Source organism: Apaloderma vittatum, unplaced genomic scaffold (genome assembly GCF_000703405.1).
Source record: "Apaloderma vittatum isolate BGI_N311 unplaced genomic scaffold, ASM70340v1 scaffold4162, whole genome shotgun sequence".
Lineage (NCBI taxonomy): Eukaryota > Metazoa > Chordata > Aves > Trogoniformes > Trogonidae > Apaloderma > Apaloderma vittatum.
In genome coordinates this window covers 175,711-195,974 of record NW_009702917.1, presented here as the reverse complement: position 1 = coordinate 195,974, position 20,264 = coordinate 175,711, and the positions used below count along the sequence as shown (strand labels likewise).

The window sequence follows — 20,264 nt, the reverse complement described above, 5'->3', positions numbered from 1 at the left end:
GGAAACACGTGTGAGGGTTACTCTTTTACAGCCAATTCTGAACTATACCAAAATCCAGATTGCAGATTTTATGACAGACATCAGCTTCAAATATTGCTCTCCTGTAGCTGATAATTAATGAAACAGAGCAATTTGCTTTCTAATTTGTAGATCTGAGTATAGTGCCTTTTGAGCCTAAACACTTTATTTTGTGATGTAGGAGAGAATTGTTTTTGACCGAGAACCTCAGCAGAGACTGGAGGTGTCCCACAATTGAAATGAAGACATAAAGGATACTGTTTTTAAAGCCTGAATTTCAGTAGTAATTAATAACCACTTTTAATATTAAGTGAACACAAATAATTGACACGTAAGTATTTATCCAAACAGAAAGACATAGGTCATGATATAGCTTCTAATGCAGCTTCCACTGAGGCCGATGTCAACCACTCTGTTGATGTAATTAGTCAAGTTGCTCCTCCTTTCTGTAATTAATGTGCTGCAACTCCCTTTCACATTTTATGTTTGCTACTCTTTGAAAACTTGATGTATGGGTAAGGATATGCTGTATGCAATCAAAAAGAATCTCTGTTTCTCCAGAGAATAGTCCTGCTGGTCTGAGATGGGCTGTCACCTCTTGTGCTTCAGTTATTTGATCTTAATAACAGTCTCAGTAATTGAACCACACGCCATAAATATGCTCTTACAGACAAGCCTGATGATTGCTTCCTGAAAATTGTAGATATCGGCCAAGTCTTGCAAGAACAGGGAAAAAAAAAACAAAACTGTGGGTGAAAGACGTATTGGTCTGTGAGCAAGCCTGTAAGAACTGGATTCTTTAAGTTTTGATCTTAATGCCTTTGAGTTCCTGCCTCCTCGGCATTTCTGCAAGTATATGAGGGCACAATTGGACTGGGTGTTGCTTGTAGCATAAATGGATGTGTGAATCATACGAGCTTGATGTATGACTATCCAAAGTCTTTTATCATAAATAACTCTTTTGATTTCTGAGCTACATAAGAATGTGTCATTTTGTATGTGGGGGCATTTTTTCTAAATTCTCCCAGCTGGGAGTGGCTAAATGTATCATCAGTGCTCTACATCACTTCTGCTTCTCTGAAGGTACTGAAATAAATACGGGAGTCTTCCTGTGATAGTAAATAGTGCATATGACTAGAAAAACATTTTTTGTAAGATTCAGTTTGATCCTCTAGAGAAAGAAATATAGACGAAAATACCTTGTATTTTGCCTTGGTGCATTTTTAGATATAAATATGTATGGTTCCTATCTTGGTTTCGTGTAAGAATGTGGACTGGGTGGAAGGAGCAATTGGTCTGAAAATGCAGATGTTACTTCCTGGTTTTCTTATTTTTCTCAGAATAGTTACCATTCACTGGAGAGGGAGCAAACGATGATAGCATTATCAGAAAGTCAATATCCCAGATTTTGTAGTCAGTACAAATCATAAAATGGATACGTTAAATACAACTTTCACCATGTAAGCAAGTAGTCCTTTCTCATATCTGTTAATACCATAATTCAGCCTAATTAAATTCCTTCATGCATATTTTCTTTAGTTAAACATCTGGATATAAACACCACAAGGCAAAATACATCACTCTGAAAAAGAGTGGTTTTGTCCTTGATAAGTGATCTCATATTGTAATTCCCCTTGAGAAAACCATTCTACAGTTCAGGTACAAGCTGAATCAATAAGCCCTTTAAATTGCTGTTGGGTTATATGGGTTATACTCATTTTCTAACCTTCTTGGAATGTGTAGTGGTAAATAGAAGTGTCTCCTTTACAGCCTCATGAAAGACTGACTACTGTTCACTTTGATTATAGGAATTTGTAACTAATCTCTGCTAAATCTTGGAGAGTTTCTCACAGTCAAACCACACTTCAGGGATACTTTCAAGAGCAATAGGGAAGGTTTTTCAAACCAAGTACTTACACTGGGGGATAGGATCTTCCCCAAGAGTGTCTGCATTATCAGAGTTCCAGTTACAGCAGAAAAAAACCTCAATTTTTTTTCAGTTTTTCCAGAAAAGTGATTAAGGATTTTTAGCTCCCTCAAGACTAAGCAACTATCAGAGAGAGAATATAGGCTCAAACTAACTGAGGTAATTTATTTAAGTTACTTTACTGGCCAGAGATAATTAAGTGCAGTTTGACCATCACCTTTTTTTCTAATGTAGGTAAATCCTTGCATGTTTACTACGTGGATTACTACATTTACACAAGAGTGCAGTTTTCAGAGAGCTGAGAATACATGCAAACTAACTGTCCTAGATGTTTCCATAGTCTATTTTTTCTTGAGTGGGAAATGATGAAGATTTTGAAGTTGTGCCCAGAGTTGTTTAAATTTTGATTCAATTCCTGAACATCTTTCAAATGGAACTCTTTACTTTTAAAATGTATTTTATTTTTATATATGAAAACAAATAATCATCTGAATGGAATGCTGAAATTTGATATTTTGGGCATTTAGGACAATTTAAATTCTGCAGTAACATTTGTAGACTGGAAGTTGGACAGCATATGTGTATTAGTATGCTAATAACCTGGAAATCTCCAGCATGAGATTTATGAATTTACATGATCACAGCATTGTTACAGTAGTGCTACAGCCCTTTCTTTCCAGTATTGATACAGTTGTTTTGTAGATAGAGTGAGGATCACAAAAGACAATGCAGAACTAAGTGTAATTGATGAAGCATTTTCTTCTATTGAATCTGCAATGAAAATATCATCTATAGCAGATGTGGAATGAGATTAAAAAAGGAATGTATGGGCACAGCTATTCTATGTCAATTAGACACTCTCTGAGCAGGTTTAGTTCACGTAGCTCTTGATGCAGCTGAAGAAGTGTTTCTGTCACTGGGAACTTGAGAAAAATAAAAAAAAATGAAGTTCTGTTTTGTTTAGTCTAAAAGACATACCTCCATCAGCCAGCTGCTGGTGAAGGCATATGCTGAGGGAAGAGTTAGTGGCTGAGAAAAGGAAAGTCAGTAGGAAGAGAGATGGGCATTTGTTTTCAGCATTTGCTTTTTATCTCTTCTTCTTAACATAGCTGCATTTCAGCAGTCCGGAAGGATTTTCTCAACAGCAAACACAAATTTGCCTGAAACTTGGTAAGAAGGTCTTTAGCACTTGATTTGCATTCTATATGTGACAAATTTATCTGTTTCTTTCTTCCTCGTGTAATTCTCATTATGATGTATTCAGAAAAGTATTTTCAATGAATTAAAAAGATACACTGGGAAGGGATAGAAACTTTTATATTTGCACTTGCTAATGCTGTCTGTTATAAATTATGCTGTGACCTGTGAAAAATCTCTCAGATAGCTCTAGTTCCCAGAGAGTCTCTAAAAACCAAAGGGAAAATTTGTAAATTAAGGAAATTTTTTCACCATTCAGTCATTTACAAACAAAGATGCTGTAGAAACATCGTTCAGTTGAAATTGTGGCATACATCCCTAGTCCGTGTTTTAGTTTTGGACCCTTTGGAGAAACTGCTGTGTTTCCCCCAGGCATGACTGGGGCAATTGGGGAACATCTCGAGTGGATGTAAGGGGTATAGGTGTGGCCGAGTGTGAAGCTTGGTCCCTTGTTCAGTCCAGTTAATAATTTGAGATTAGAAATCTCTCATTACGTGGCGTACCTTTTCATGTCATAACATTCATGTCTGTTCGCTAAGGATGTTTGCTCCAATGACCCAGTCATGTTCTGTATTATCCAGATACTAAGATGATAGATGAAAAAAAAATTCAATAAATTGTGTTTATGAAGTATTTTTGCCTTGAACAGGTAAGTGCAGTGGGAACACTAACAGAAAAAGGGAGGAAATCACCTGAATATTTTGTCACAGACCTCAAGTGTTTTCTGAAATAGAAATTTATTATAATAAATAGGAATTTACTATTATTAAAAAATTGATGCAAGTCTCACCGAAGTCCTACACACCAGCAGGTTAAGTTCCAGAATGGATGGACAACATGGTGATTAATAAGTGTGATTCCTACTAACCTAAAATTTCTATTATAAACATAAAATTTTATGTCCAAATTTTTGGTAAGGCAGATTAGTCTTAGAAGAAAACATTTAAATAAACCTAATGTAAAAAAAGTAAAGCATGTCTGTTTTGCTAATGTATTGTATCCTGTTATCCATTGAAGTCTATCCAACCATACATTATTCTGTTTTTTCAGATATATTAGTGATGAATTGTCAAGCTATAACTACCACAAGACAGTTTTTATTAGACAATTACATTTTATTAAGCTTAATTGTGTGATTACTAAATTAATACAGACTTTACAAAGAGAAAAATCAATATGATTTTAGGTATTGGACCAATGGGAATAGCAGCTGTTACTTAAAATATTATCTATCTCTTTTTTAAATCGACTTTCAGTACATTTTTGAGGGGAACGGAAAGAAGCATTTCACAGGTTAAAGATGTGTTGAAATAATATATAATGATAACATTGAAGTCCTAGTCAAAAGGGTATTGGCGTGAATGGATTTCCTATTAAAGACTAAATCCTGTAGAACTGATGTGAAAAGTCAGCTTTACATACAGAGGACAAGTCTGTATTTATGCAGTCTGCATTGGAAGGCTTGTGAAGAGTTTAATAACTTCCTTTTCAGAAGGTGTCTGTTCCATATTACAACTGTATAAATCCAGTAAGGATTCATTGCTCTGGGTGAAGTGCCTACTGAATGATAGCTTGAAGAAGAAAAAAGGCTCAACACACCAATTTGTGTTTAGAAGGAGCAGTTATTTTTCCACAGGGTCAGTCACAGGGCTTTGTACAGTCCTTCCTCATGATATTAACTCTGCTTTTGTGGCCTGTGCAATTTTCAGTGGACGAATACGAGTTCTGTGGTTTTTTCTCCTTGAGTCATTATTTTCAGTATCACGTTATTCATAATGATTTAACTTGCTCTTTTCTTTCCTGGGGCCAAGTAACTCTGCCAGCTGCAAGGTTTCAGAAATCTCCTTTTGCTCCTTTGCTCGTTGACGGGAACTGACAGTTGCATCTTTTCCCTGATGAGTCATTGATTCTACACAGCCAAGAGTCTGCCAGAAAGATGCTAGAGTGTTTTGGTTTATTTACAATGAGCGCATTAAAAAATAAGAGGAAGCAGATGCAAAGGGCCTGATTCTCTAACTGATAGCTGTGTCGAACCAAATAAAAAGCATCAGCGCTGCTACCGTTTCGTGGGCTAGTAGAGCAGGTCAGGCACTTATGTCACATGCTGCTGTAGTCATACACATACTGACAATGTGATTTTTATTTGACCTGTTAAGAAATCAAGACTGGACCCCAAGACCATACATTATTCTCTGTAGGTAGGGATGAATTTCGACCAAATCCATCTTGTTTGGTACAATTTTAAAGATTCTTATCTTCAGCTTCCAGATACGTTAATTTGTAATTGTGATGAATCTTTTTCTCACTTGAACATAAACCACAATCCTGTGTACGCATCTGCCACCTAGTACATCTTCAAAAGATTGCTTTAGAAATACCTAGGTATTCGTGCACTTCACTTCTGTGCTCCCTAAGTAGTATTTGCTGGGTTTGATGCGTGAAGAGGTGTGCAGTATACTCTTAGCTATTGCTGCTTTAAAAAAGGAGCTGAACCAATGAGGATGTGACCTTCTCATCGTCTCACCTAATTTTCATAGAATTTATGGCAGAATGCCCTAAATTTATATTGCAATTAGAGCATAAATGTTTTTTACCAAGAGTAGCTTAAAGAATATGACTGACGACAAATTTGCTGCAAGAGACATCTATTTAAGTTTGTCTTAAACTGCAGATTGTATTCCAATTTTCCGTTTTTCAATGGTTGGGGTTTTTTTCGGTCAGTGACATTTATGTACCATAAATAATTGAAAATTTTGTAAAAGTTTTATTTCTAAGGCAAGCTTTGTAAACCTAGTGGGAAAACAAAATCAATTTTACTTTGTCCTGACACAGTACCTATTATTCCATGAGAAATAAACTCAGTCCTTATTTTGAAAACTAAAAGCTTAACTTCTGATATTTAAGGAAATTATGGTCAGAGGTGGAGTGATCTCTGGGGCACAAGTCTTTCTAGTTACTAGATGTTCAGCTCTACTGCGTACTGAAAATTAGAATTTGTTGAAATGTTTACTATAATCTATTAAATCATGTCAGTAACAACAGTATAAGAGTCAAAACAGCTGACTAAGCTTAAAACTGTGAGTGAATATCATTCCCCTGGAAACAAATTATAGTGATATTTACACTGACACTGCACCAATAGGCTGATGGTAAAAATGAAACAACCTGCAATTAAGAGTAATACAGGTGACCTTGACATGCAGAGTATTGCTAAATTATTCTGTTTCATAAAGAACGTTATTAAAAGCACTTCTCCGTGCTAAAATGATAAATATTAATTGTAATCCCAGGTATATGTGCTTTATTTTGCAGAATGGTATAAGTAGTGTAACCTGATAGCCAGAGAACAGATTGAATCTGTGTGTAATTGCATAGTGGGTTTCCTCCAAATGGGTTTAATTTACATTGGACACATATAATTATACTGCAAAATGAGTAGAGAACACAGATAGTTTTTGAGGATTGGAAGATTTCAGAAAGTACCTGGGATTTCATGGTGTTTGTGGCAGGGTGGTGCAATGGTGACATATCACATTCAGTAGGTCAACTTCTTCCAGAATTGTCCTGTAGTACAAAACTGCCATCCAGGGTCAGCATGAGCAAATTGTTCTGTTTAAAACTTATTTTTCTGGCTGCAAGACTCCACTTCCCTCCACAACTATATAATTCGTCAGAGACCTTAACATTTCACTGTTTTCCTACTAAAGTTCCTTCTATTACTTTCTCCCACGTGGTGAAGGATGGTGCTCCTTAAAGCCCCATATGCTTCTGTTAGGTAGATATTGAGATATAGATTGAGTGTTCTTTGAAGTTTACGTCCAGTTGCTTTACATCTTGCAGTTTTTTCTTAATTAGATAAATAATCTTCTTGTTAGTTAATAAAATTATGAGAATTTTGCTGATATTCATCAGAACAAAATTCTGTATTTGTGATTATATGTTTCCTAATTGTCTTTTCAATTGTAAAAGACTGTCATGGTGGAATTTTTTTTTTTTTTTTTAAATTGAGCATTAGCTTCAGAAAATACACTATCCTTGTCATCTAATAGCACAGCTGCAGAATAGGGCTGTGACAATGTGGAAAAGTGACTTTAGTTCTAGAATGGCCTGTCTATCCATACTTAGAATTATATTGCATAAAAGTATGTGAAACCTTCCCAAAAGTGTATCAAATATGTGGGAGACTAAAATTTGGTTATTTAGAATTGAAGAAGGGAAGAGTAAGAAAACCAAATGACCACGGATCTTTCCTGAAACCCAATCCTGAGAACCCTGTTAATATTAAGGAAATGTAGTTTTCTGAGAGAATATGAGAGTTCTTGAGTAATCTAAGTGATTCATGTTTAGACCACTGCATTTACATATTTGCTTTTTTTGATTTGATATGCTCTTTGTTGGTTTAAATAATACACGTTCACAATGTAGAAATTGAGGTGACCAAAATAATATTTTCCAGAATTAAAAGCTTTTGAGGACCTAATAGTTAATAGATCTAATAGACCTAATAGAATAATATATATTGAATACATTTCATTCTGGATTTCATAAATTCTTTAAAATATATAGTTAAATTCCAAGTAAAAATTACAAACTTGAAAAGAATAGAATATTTTTACTTATCCATTAATTAATAATTAGGTTTGATTTGTATTTATCTTATTTTTCAGTTCTAGCTTATACTGTAGGGAGGTTTCAGTGACAAGAAATTCTGCAATGAAGTAAATTTTACAAAGTTAAAATAGATCTGAATCATCAGTGCCTCAAATTCCTGAACATCACAGAATGTCATACTTTCAAAGCTTTGCTTGGTTTCTTGCATGGGCTGTTTTTTAAAACGAGAAAAATCTTACGCTATGCACCATCGCTCATGTTAAATACATCCTTTCTGTCTCCTGTTCATCACAGACAATATACAATTTGAGCTGTTTTAGTCTGATAATTTGCATATGCAGCACATCATTTTGACATTTAAAACATTTATCTACGCTATGAGAAATCAAGTTATTATAGAGGTGAACAGGGGGACACATTCCCTTTTGGAATCTATAGAGTATTGGAATTAATTCCATCTGGATGAACTAAGACTGTTCAAATTCATTGAGTAGTATTTTGAGAAAATCTCATGCTTTTATTTTCTATGTTAGACAGGGCTATGAAGAACTGGAAAAACAGCTGAAAGAAGTGTTTAAGGAACGGAGCAATATCCTTCGTCAACTGTCGAAGACATCTAAAGAACTTGAGGGAATTAAAGTAAACCTCCAGGTTAGGTTCTGTCTCAGTTTCTGTAAGATAATGTACCTTGACTTTTTCATATTAGTATATATTTATTACAAAAAATATGAGTTTTTTTTCTTCATTGTGATACAGTTTTAATGCTTTTAGTAATTTGTTTGTTTCCAAACCTACTTATTTGATTAGCTTTTCTTTAATATTTGAAAAAGAGCTGCACACAGTTCGCTGTGCTGAGTTACGGTAAAAGAAAGGTCAGGCTATTCCTCTCTTTCTCACAAGTGGTAATATCGGAACTGCACTGGGGGCATTTTACGAAAGAGGACCAAATTAATCATTTCACAGACGAATAATATTAAAGATCTCTTTGGTAATAGAGTTCTTCCTTTACTATCAGTCTTTGAAAAATGATGAAGCATCAGCCAAAAATGATGTGCAGAAACTTCTGGAACTGGGCCAAAAGCAAAGGTAAGCCCCCACCTCCTCCCTTCTCTTTCAATTGCCGGACTGAAAGCTGTCAGACTAGGAAATTGCATCTTTCCTTTTACTTTAACCTAGAAAAACTACTGTATTCCACAGTCTGCTGATTATAACAGTAAAATAAGGGCATGGGATGTTATTTGGGGAAATTTTTGAAACAAATGGGATATTTGCTGATATTACACATCTTGGTAAAAGATGTAAAAATGTTATAGTGAGATATGTGCTGAAGGAAGGGATTTGGAACTTCTCAGGAAGTTTTAGTCATGACATTTTCTCTTAAAAAAAGAATAAAATCACAAGTTATAGAAAATTACTACTGGATGGTAATGCCCAATTAATTAAATCATTAAAGTATCTCAATCACTGAATTTGGAGACGATGATATATAGTTATTTAGGCCTCTTAATTAAAGTTATTTAGGCCTCTTAATTAAGTATTCACAAATGTAGACCCTCAAAATCACTAGTTGTGCACATGTAGGAATGCTTGCACCGGATATCTGGAGGGAGGCAGTTAGGAGGACAGAGAAGTATTCATTTGAAATTACTCATTGAGCACTTAAGAAATAGCGAGAGTCTGTGGCTGGGAATGCAAGTTTATGCTCCTTCAGAAAATAAAAGACTTTTACAATATACTCCAAGAAAATGCCTTGGAGCTATTGTGGGTACTTGACAGCCGTTTGCAGGCTCGCTGGATTTCACTCCTGGAGAGGGGTGGAAGTTCACTGTGAGATCAAAGTATTAAAAATGTGCTGGGGAATCTCCCTCATAACGTTTCACTGAGGAAGTATCACGGTTTTCTTGCCAATGAGCTGTACTTCATCTGGAGTCAGTGAAGAACATTGAACGTAGTGTTGTGTTTATATCTATTGTATTCGAACCAAAATTCAAAATATATCCCAATATTAATTTTCTTATCTTTCTTTGGACAAACATGAGCTGCGTTTGGTCTGTGAGCACTACTTTGATTATTCTCTTCACTGATGGATGATACAGTAAGATTTACAGTGCTAGAGTCTCAGCTTCTGTAAGTGGATGTAGTTCTACTAACTTGAAATTAGATTACTTTTTTGATCCCTTTTGTGTGAATTCTTCAGTATTTCCCAGGCTGCAAGTAAAACTTGGTCACTTAGTATGTGATGTCTCAAGTTTTATTCTTTCTGTGCATCATCAGCACTTTGAAATGATCGCGTCTGTTTGTACAATAAGTGAGCTGTATTATTGTGCTGATAGTGCGCTGCCTGCATGCTGCTTAACCACTATCTTGATGAAATCTGTTCTGTACTAGTGTTGCTGAATTTGCTCAAGGTAATGGAATTATCGGCTAACAAGAAAGGTGATCCAGCAGCTCACAATTTCTGTTCTTGTATGAACTAGATGCTTTCCATTCCAGTTTAGTTTTCACTGGGCTAAACTATTATCTGTGTGAAAACTCAGATCTGTGTTGGTGTTCTGTGAAGATTTATCCATGCAAGCACCAGCCCTGAAAAAGCTCTGCAGCTGGCCAGAGATACGTCACTCTTCTGATTTGCCATAGCTCCCAAGTGTGTCATGTGCTGTGGCCGAAAAGAGGATCTCAGCCCACCACAGTCCTCACAGTTTGGAGAAGTTCTCTGACTGCATCATTATGCAAAGGGTTGAGCTTTTAAAAGTTGAAATAAAGCCCACTACAAGCAGTAATTCCATTTTTTTTTTCGCATTTTGTTGGGTTTTTGCTGGGTTTTTTTGTGGTTTCTTTTTTTCTGTCTTGTATGCCAGAATCTTCTACGAAAGCGTTGCTTGTCTCTAGAATGAACCACGTGAAGACTGAATTTTATCAGAGCATTATTTGTTGGTTTATTTTAAAGCAGATGTAAGGTAGTTTCTATTGATAATAAAATGGTTCTCTTTTGGTGCATTTTCAGTAGCCCAGCACTTTTTTGGTGCCAATCCTTTTTGCTAGAAATGATACGTTGGCAGATGTTTTGCACAGCAGGCTATTCAGTAGATGTAGAAGGTGGCCAATTTCTATGATAGATAATTTTTGTCTTGCCTTGGCAATATAGTTTGTGGGATCATTATGATTTTATTAGCAAGACTCATAGACATAGTACATCTGTCTGTTGCTCAGAATAATTAAAGGTGCCTTTTCTTGAATCTGAAGAACTATTTCTTAATGGATGATTGTGATGAATTTTATGTTCTGTGTTTTCAACAACTAGGGAAGAAATGAAGGCTCTCCAGGAGACCTTTCAAAAGCAACTTAATGAGGCAGCTGAGAAAGCAGAAAAGCAGCAGGCTACTGTGAGTGATTCCATGTCCCTCTTTCATTATTTTTGTTTGTTTCTTCTGTCTTGTTTTAATCCTTGAGAATTTGTCATTAGCTCGAATAACTTGGCATGTAAAAAACTTATTTAGTAAGATTTTACTGCTTTCCAAGCTCATAAACCAACGGGTCCTTCAAGACGGAGGTTTAAAAATAATTTTTAAATTTAGCAAATATTTACAAATTCCTTCTTTTGTATGCAAGTGGTTCGTATGTGGCTTTATGTTCTTGGTGAAAAAAATAGCAGTTTATATCCCTGGTGAACAAAATGCCAGAGTGTGTGATTTGCATGCTACCTTCTTGTAATTAGAAACAAGGTAGATTTTGAACTCTAGTGTTCCTCTTGCAGGTTTCTTTCATTTAATGTGATTTTTTAAAACACTTTTTTCCCCTTTGCACAGAAGTATGAAGAGTACAGATACTGCTTTACATAGTTTTGTGTCCCCCACAACATATACTTATGGATTTTTGGTACTTGTTATTTTGTCTAGGGAGCAAAAACACTCTTTTGTTCTTGAGATGAGAAAAGAAGTAAACTGAATGCCCTATTGAACTTGAAAAGGATAACTTATTTATAAGATCTTTTTCAGTGACCAGAGCAGCATGTATCCAGAAAAAAAAAATCTGCACTCATTTTAAGATGGTTTTGTACTGAGGCAAGATAGATAGTCCTGAAATAAGAAGAAATTATAAGCTAAATACTCAGAACATGGTGGTCGAAAGTTGTCTGGTTTTCAACTGCTCGGGCACGTTCCCAGTTGGCACAATGAATTCTCATCCTGCAAGTGAAAGGTGGAAAACATATTTTGTTATTTAATCTCTGTATTAGTTTTTAATATTCAAGATTAATTCACCAGTGGCTTAAATAAATCTCAGCTGTAGTGAATAGATTATTGGCTCTGTTCTTCTTTGTGATATAGTGCTTTTTGTGAACTTGAATAGCAGTGCCTTGTGTAAATTCAGTCCATACCCCAGCACTGGGGAAGAGTATGAGATTTGTTCTACATGAGTAAAACAAAATCTAATGTAAAGTGGAAACAAAAATATTACCTAGTGCAGAAACGAACAAAACACCCCCTTGAGTTTATAGAAGACCTTGGTTTGGAGTGTTATCAGCTGGTTAGAGAAATTGAATTCTTGAGCTATATTCTAAAACTTGCCAGTAATAGAATGTTAACTCTGCCACTGATTTTAAGGAAAGCAGCAACGTGTCCTTGGTTTGTGACATTTATTTCTTTATGGCTTAGGGTACAACGTACATGGTGAAACTCACCAATACAGTGAGACTGAATGAATATTCAAAAAGCTCTTCGGGATCCTCACCTGAAAGCTGCAATAGAAATGGAAATAAATATTATTACTGTCGGACAAGGTTACTTTAGACCTGGTTTCTCCTGAAAGCACTATGAATGCTATGAAAGAAGGTGTAGGTACTTTGAGGCAAACCTAACTAGAGCATGGGAGCTTGAATTTAATTCAGATTTAATGAATTGTGGGTTTTGTTTCTGATCCAATTTAAGCATATTTTCTTCTACAAGATTTGGTGAAGTGAATCTTGATTTTCATCAGAGTAAATAAGAATAGAATTACATTTCTCAAAGCAAATGAATAAAACACTGGAGGGGGGTCGGAAATACGTATTTCTTTTCTGCACTTGCCAAGGAGGCACAGTACGATGCTTGTTGTATGTTAATTGGCTGTATATATTCAACAGGGAGTACCTGCCTGAAGGTGTACTTTATTAGGTAAATGCAAAAGTGTAAGTAAGAATTCACAAGAATTAAGTCAAATTAAGTGAAAAATAACCTGGAAAGTACTCAAGGACTCTGACCAAACCAAAAGAACAAAGGAGATGCTACAGCGATATGTTACGCTTTGCATCCACATCTTGTGCAATTTATGGCAAGACTCTTCACTATCAGCTGCACAAATAATTCATCAGAAAGGGTATCACCAATGTTACTGTGCATGCTTCCCCATTTTTTTTATGTCTTTAAGACTAGAAAAGCCAAGAATGATAGGCACCTAGAAGGTGACTGTTCTGAGAATCTGCTGAGTTGTTAATGGGTAGAGTCTCGTGGAGAGCAGCCAGTGTATCTGCTGCTAGGTAGTAACTACTCTCTGCGGTAGAGGCAGAGACTCAGGCTGGATGAAACAAAAAGGAGGTGTAAAGACATTCCTGTCCTTTAAAGCACTACCCACGCTGAGGGCTGACCTGGGCCCTTAGCAGGAGCAAGCACTCCCCTTCTGGGTTGTCTTCTGCATCTGTAGCTTGAACGTATGAAGAAGAGCAGCCATTCACCTTGGGTCTTTTCTAGAGTAGATGTATGCCTCTTGTTTCAGCTGCTCTGTCTGGGATAGTAAAATGTGCAGAGGAACACTAGCTACAACGAGGATGGTTTAAATTTTAGAGTAGCCTTACGTTGCGAAGTTCGAGGTCAAATATATTGTTCCAGAAAGATTTGGGTTGTGGGGGAGCTTCTCTACAGGCCTTCTCAAACTAGCACTATGGATTATTTGTATACCAAAAGCATTTCTAAATAGAGAAACCTTGTTATTTAGAAGCACCATACTGCGTTTAGTTACATAACGTGTGTATAAAATGTATAAGACGTAACGCCAGATAACCTGTTGTCCTCTTTAACAATTGAGAACTGTTGACAGAGCTTTTTCTTCTGCATTTGATATCAAATACCTGACTGATAACAGGTTGTTATGCAGTGAAAAAATGTATTAAAAATGTCAAGCTATATCTCTTAATGTGAAGTGGAACTAGCTTCAAAAATAGATTTAGGGGCCATGGACTAGTTTTCACTTTTGTTAACAAAAAGGCAGAGGGTAAATGACCCATGTAACTTGAAAATATTGGTTTTTTTATTTTTTACTCCAGTGAATTTAAAAAATAGACTAAGTTGTGGTTCTGTGTCTCAGCATTGTGTCCATAGGCTTTTAGAGCTTTTTGGAGAAGGACCCTTCAGTTGACTGTACTTTATGCTAATTGCTTGTAAGAAATAGGAAGCGACCTCAAGGTTTGCAGAATTGTTTCCCCTTAACTGCAATTAAAGTTTATAAAAAGAACTGGATAGCTCTGGCTGAGGGAGAAAATAAAGAATGAAATAGGGAAGTTCCCAGAAATAGTTTCGCTTAGTAGAGTAAGCTTAGTCTACCTTTTACATTTTATTCCTGTTGGTATTCTAGATGATGCTAACAATTTTTGAAACAGCTTGGTGATGGAATTGTTTGACAATACAATTATAGTACTCTGTGTCAAAATAGAGAAGAAAATCATAGAATCATGGAATGGCCTAGCTGGAAGGGACTTTAGACGTCATCTAGTCCAACATCCCTGTTTTGGGCAGGGACGCCACCTCTCGACTAGACCAGGCAACACATGGGGACCAAGCGGGAATCAAACCCGCGACCTTGGTGTTGGTCCTTGTTGTCAGCACTGCGCTCAAACCACTGAGCTAACCGGCCCCCTTATATATAAAATATATCTAAGTTCCTTTTTCTTAGTTGCTTAGTGTTGACAATGAAAAATGAGATCCAAGTAACACATTAAATATGACTTTTAAAAATAAATAATATGGCTATTTTGAAATCAGTAGGTTTTTTCTTAGTAATAAATTGCTGACAGAACATGGGAAATTTGATTCAGAGATATTCACCACCAAATAAGTATCTTAAGAGTTATCACAAACTCATGCCTGCAATAATTTTAATAAAAATTCAGATGATTGTTTCACTTGAGAGACATTTGTTTTGTTCAGTAACAGCCCTTATGGCAGGTCCTAAATGTCTCTGACAAAGATCTGTTTTATTAATTAAAGTACAACTTACAGCATAAAAGTTACATTCATCTAAGAATTTCAGTCGGTAAAAAAATATTTTAACTTCGCTTTTAGAAATATTTAACACTTTGCTGAATACTTTTTCCCGATTTCCTATATTTTAGGTAATAGCCTAACCGGTTCTCTCTAGCTTTCGGAGTCAATTCCTGTGCTGTAACTTGAAAATTAGACCACGAAAATTAATATTGAGCATGCTAGGGTTTCCAGATGTTGCCAAAATAGTTAAGTGCTAATGAATATAGTCCAGTCCCATCTTAATTGCTCACACCTTAGTCCTGAGCAAGATACAAGAAGTCTGGAGGTAAGCAAATAAGTGTAAAGCTGAGCTTTGGCTGTGTGGTAATGATGTTGTATTGGTATTCTTCCATCCTTCGTCTATAGTGAATAGCTAACTATTGTCTGACTCTTAGAATTAGATCAGTGCCATCTGCTAAAGCATTCTGTATTTCGTTGGGGGAAAATTTAATTTGAACATTTCAAGGTCACAAACTGCTGTGAGTAAAGGCCACTGGATGGAAGCTGTTGCCTTTAATAAACATAATGAGCTCTGAAACACACAAAGCTCTGAGTACCTTGGATATCTGTCTCCAGGAGACAGAAGCGGTGTCCTTGCTTAATATTGCAAAGTTCAGCCTTAGAACAATGTATTTTCATAATTGCAGCTAGATAGTAATTAAAGGCAGCCAACATGTGGAAAGAGGTGAATGTCAAACAAGGACAAGGTGTGGGTAGAGAGGAGGAAGAGATGTGCGAAGCTTCTTAGTTTCAGTTTTTCAGTTTCTGTGCCTTTTAATTTCGAACTGGGTATAAATCCCTATTTATGTTTATTATGGTCTCAGGATTTGGCAACTGAAAGTAGAATTTTTACCTCTCTCGTGAAAAATGGCTTTATGCCTTGTACTTGGGACTGACCAAAAGCATCATGCAAATGGTCTGGTGCAGACTGGTCTGACTTAAAGCCTGAAATTGTACATATAGAAGCACTTAAGTGGATAGGATTTTCTCTGTATTAGCTCCAGTAGTCAAGCCATACAGATCCCTCCTATGTAGCTCTGTAGCTGAACTTTATGACTGAGCGGTTCTTCAGTTGTTAGAGATGTAGTAGAAAAGCTTTAAAATTGCTGTTGTAATAGGAAAGCAATTACTTTTTAATTGATATTACTTCTAAAAAAGGGATGTAAAAATTTCTTTCTTCAGTGTTCAGGTAAGCTAAAACAGTAAGTTTGCACTATTTAATATGTCCATATCAGTGATATCAGATGCAAGTATATGTGAATAGTAATTAACAAAAATTACTGGTTTAACTAACACAGATTGCTGGTTAAATTAACAGTACTATGATGCCGAAGATCCTAGCTGATACTCACAAGCCATGTACAGAGAATACATAGGTAATAATTTTGCTATCATAGCTCTTTAATTATTTTGTATGTACTCAGATTTAGAAGTGAAGTGCTTTGAGGAAATATTAATATTCTCTTGAGAGTTAATACTAAGAAAGGGAACACTCTTTAACAGAGGTCAATATATTATTTTTGTCAGTATGTAAGAAGCTATTTTATGCTTTTCCTTGTTGATCTTGATCTCATTCTGATTGTGACCTTTATTTTTTTGTTGTGCAAAATCTTCATATTTTACGTACGATATACATGGTCTAAATTTCAGTATCTGTGGTTGCAGTTGCTAGGCAAGTTCTGAATATACGCATCTTCTGTTACAACCTCATCTGCAGTGGTAGCTGGATGTAGAGTTAGCATTTCCACAGCCAAACCACTTAGGTGGTTTGCAAAGAGTTGCAAAGAGTTTGCAAAGGAAGTTCTGTTTATGTATGTCAGTTGGCACTTTTCTCGTGGACCCCCTGCCTACGTTTTTCTCTTAAGTGATGCTAGTGTTCTCTGACTTCTCTTTTGACACAGATTAGAGTAATGTCAAGTCTGTTGATGTTTTTTAAATTACTGACATCTGTCTCCTTGTGCGTAGGCATAATTCAGAGAACGGCTGTCATATCACGCAGATTCACTGTCATTTTTTAGCTGCATGACATCTAAACCATTAATCTCTAGGTCAGTGTCTTCATAATCTAAATCTGTTTTCATACAGAGGTTTTGGGTGATTTTATTTTTTATTTTTTAACAAGTCTGTTGCAATGTCAGACAACTGTAGGTCCCCGTAAACGTAGGGAGAGTTTTCTAACCATGGGGGAGAGAACATGGCATAGGATGTTGTGTATATAGGGATGAACATTTTGCTAATTGAGGTATCTAAGAGCATCCTCATTTGGACTGAAAATCATGTGTTCTTTTAATTCTAGTTGTTATAATTACATCCTCCTTTCTCCCATTGTGTTCCATAAGCCAGCAGGAAAGGTCAGTCCTGAAAGAAACTTAGACTGATTTGTAAAAGCAATCTTTTAAACTCTTTGATAAAATTTGATCTTAAAACTAAGATTGGAATTTCTACTTGCAAAGGCAAGTAATTGAATTAAATACGAACTAAAGACCAGATTTGAATGCTTTCACATATAATGCCTTTTATTCAATAAGGTCAAGGGGTTCGTCTCTTTATGACCAGAGCTATAGCATTCAAAAAACTGTGATAGAAACCTGTTATGATAGATGATGTGTTTTAGGAATTAAAAAAGCATTAGATCATAAAATCAGTTAATCCTTAGTTCTCCGGAGATCATGTTGGACTTTATTGTGAAAAAGAAACACCATCTGTACTAGTGCAAAAGTAAAGTAAGCCTATCTATGTACAGTGATTGTCTTCTCTTGATTATAAATTTTCCAGTAAATATTATGCTACGTATTTGTAGATTTAGCAAATACCTAACTGTGGCCTATTCCATTTTGGTATTTGAGCGGAAGTGGGTTTTTGTTTGTTGGTTTGGTTTTATTTTTGTTTTGTTTTTTTTCTTTCCAAAGCTCTGTGAGTAGAGTAAAAAGATCAAGTATTGGTTAAACTGACATTTAGGTATGTTTCAACAACTTACATTCCACATTTCTTTAACCCTGTAGATAAACTTTTTGAAGACTGAAATGGAAAGGAAGAGCAAAATGATCCGTGACCTCCAAAATGAGGTAAGAGGAACATTTGACTGTCATCTCCATTTAGTTTACACTGAAAGAGATTATGGTTTGGCTTTGTCTTTAAAACACATGTTGTTGTAGTAGAAAGATAAAGCTCCAGTGAAATACTCTAAACTCAAAAGCAAACAAAAAGGATGATGTGCGTTTACTGAATGCAATTGTTGACTCCTTACTACTGGTGTGTAGGTCTGTAGTGCACATCTGTATCTTCTGCTGTGCTTAGGAGCTGTGACTTTTTCTGAAAGCAATGCTCAGTTCGGTTCTGTAGATTTTAATACACAGAGAAAGTTTATACATGGTGTCGTGTGCTTTAAAAATAAACAGCAAGAGGAGGAAAAAGGCAATACTATTTTAGAAATGAAATTCTTAATAAAGTCTTATAAAAACCACAAAATGTTTTCTTAAGTTTTATGTGTCATGAACATTAATTCCAGACTGATACCAAAATCCAAAATCAGACATAAAACATGTTTTATTTGATTTTTGTTAGTATTAAAATTTATTTTGAAATTTAATTGTGGAATGGAAACTTAAAACATTTGATCAGTATCATATTTTTTTACGCCTTAGTTTTTTGCCCCAAATAATTTATCTAATCAGATTATAGTTTCCCTTTTCTGTCGCTTCATTTATGCAGATGATCTCTCGTTCTCTTACCAACCTGTCATCTTGTCTTTTTGTGCTCATTTTTGCATTTTTCTCTTCTAAACTATTCCAGGCTTGATGTGCATGAAAACTTGATCTTATTAAAGCGCTTATTTAAACAATTTTCCTTGATGCCTTTGGTCTGGGAGGGTGTATATATATATGGTCCATCTGAAAAAAGTGCAAATTACTTTTGAATTTGTGAAGAAAATCTTGCCCATTTCAGTTGCTCGTGTTATTTAAGCCACATTCTCAGTTGTCTTCATTTACAGTTGTCTGCTTCAATGTTTTTTTTCCCACCTGGGAAAGCACTGGATGCTTTGCAATTGAGTCTGTTAATTCTAATAAATCATATCAGTCCAGCCTTATTGACCAGCTGTAAAAAAATCTTGACCCTTTTTGCACACAAAGAAATACTTCATTAGTTGACATTCAAACCTTCTGACTGTTAATGATTTTCTTAGGTAGGTCAGTAGAATTCTGTAATATTATTTAGTGTATTTACAGCATATTTTAGGAAATCTGCCTTGAAAGAAATCTTTCTTTTTGGCACCAAAAATATTTGTTTCTCAATTTAAAATGGGGTGGTTCAGCAACATTCTGTTTCCTGATACCCTCCTGTCTGAAGTTGCAAGAGCTGGCTGGGTAAGCTGGCGATGTTGCAGGTGGTTTTGGGCCGGTCACGGAGCCTTTCAGAGAAACATGGCATTCACACACCTACAGTTTTATGTTTCTGATGTCAGTCTGCAGAGCGACTACCAAAAATAAGCAGGCAACTAAGAGTGCTCAACGTTCCTTCGATTCAAAACATAGATATGTTGACTTGGATGCTCACATGCACCTGTTCACACACATTTTACATCTGTGCTACCCTCTTGCCCGGCCTCATTGCCCACAGCATCTGCAGTCCTTGGGTTGGGGATATTCAAAGATGTATCCCTTTCTATGCCCTGTAGCATATGTTTATAAACTTGCTGCCCATTAATTTCTCTAAATCCTTTTTTTGATATCAGATGCCCCCACAATGTCTTAAATTATAAAATTCCATCTTACCTCACTGTTTATAGGGGTGTTTTTTTATATCTTTTCCTGTTTTCCTCCCTTGAGCAAGTTTTTCCAAATTCTTGTTCCCTGCGTAGCCTCCTTAGCTTTATAAAGTCATTCAGAGTTCTAGGGGCTTTTAATATAGCATTTCTCAACAACTTCTAGATAGTTGATATGTTTGTTGATCATTTGACTGTTCCTTTCAGAATTTTTTACTATTTTTCTTATTTATACATAGTGCTCTTTCATGAGATTGAATGTCTATGTGCTGGATTTATATGTGTTTTGCTGTTCTGCCACAGCAGCACCTGTTATTGCACTTTGTTAGCAGTTGCAAGGAGTCTGCCTTTAGTTCTTTTTGAACTCAGGCCAGAAAATCCCTTGAGAACAAACCAGAAATGTCTTTTCTTGGGGGCTGTGGGGCTGGCTGCAGTCACTTGCTGCGTAGCTTCTTTCAGTCACGTTGCCCATGTCTAG

General features: G+C 35.9%; 1 protein-coding gene across 1 annotated transcript in view; it reads left to right on the top strand.

The window, feature by feature from the left end:
- Positions 1–20,264, top strand: part of LUZP2 (leucine zipper protein 2) — a 131,538-nt gene that overhangs the window by 39,426 nt on the left and 71,848 nt on the right. The window contains exons 2-5 of the mRNA XM_009864398.1: positions 8,287–8,404; positions 8,769–8,839; positions 11,055–11,136; positions 18,027–18,089. Of these exons, the coding sequence (XP_009862700.1) occupies positions 8,287–8,404; positions 8,769–8,839; positions 11,055–11,136; positions 18,027–18,089 (334 nt within the window). The remainder of the gene's footprint in view (positions 1–8,286; positions 8,405–8,768; positions 8,840–11,054; positions 11,137–18,026; positions 18,090–20,264) is intronic.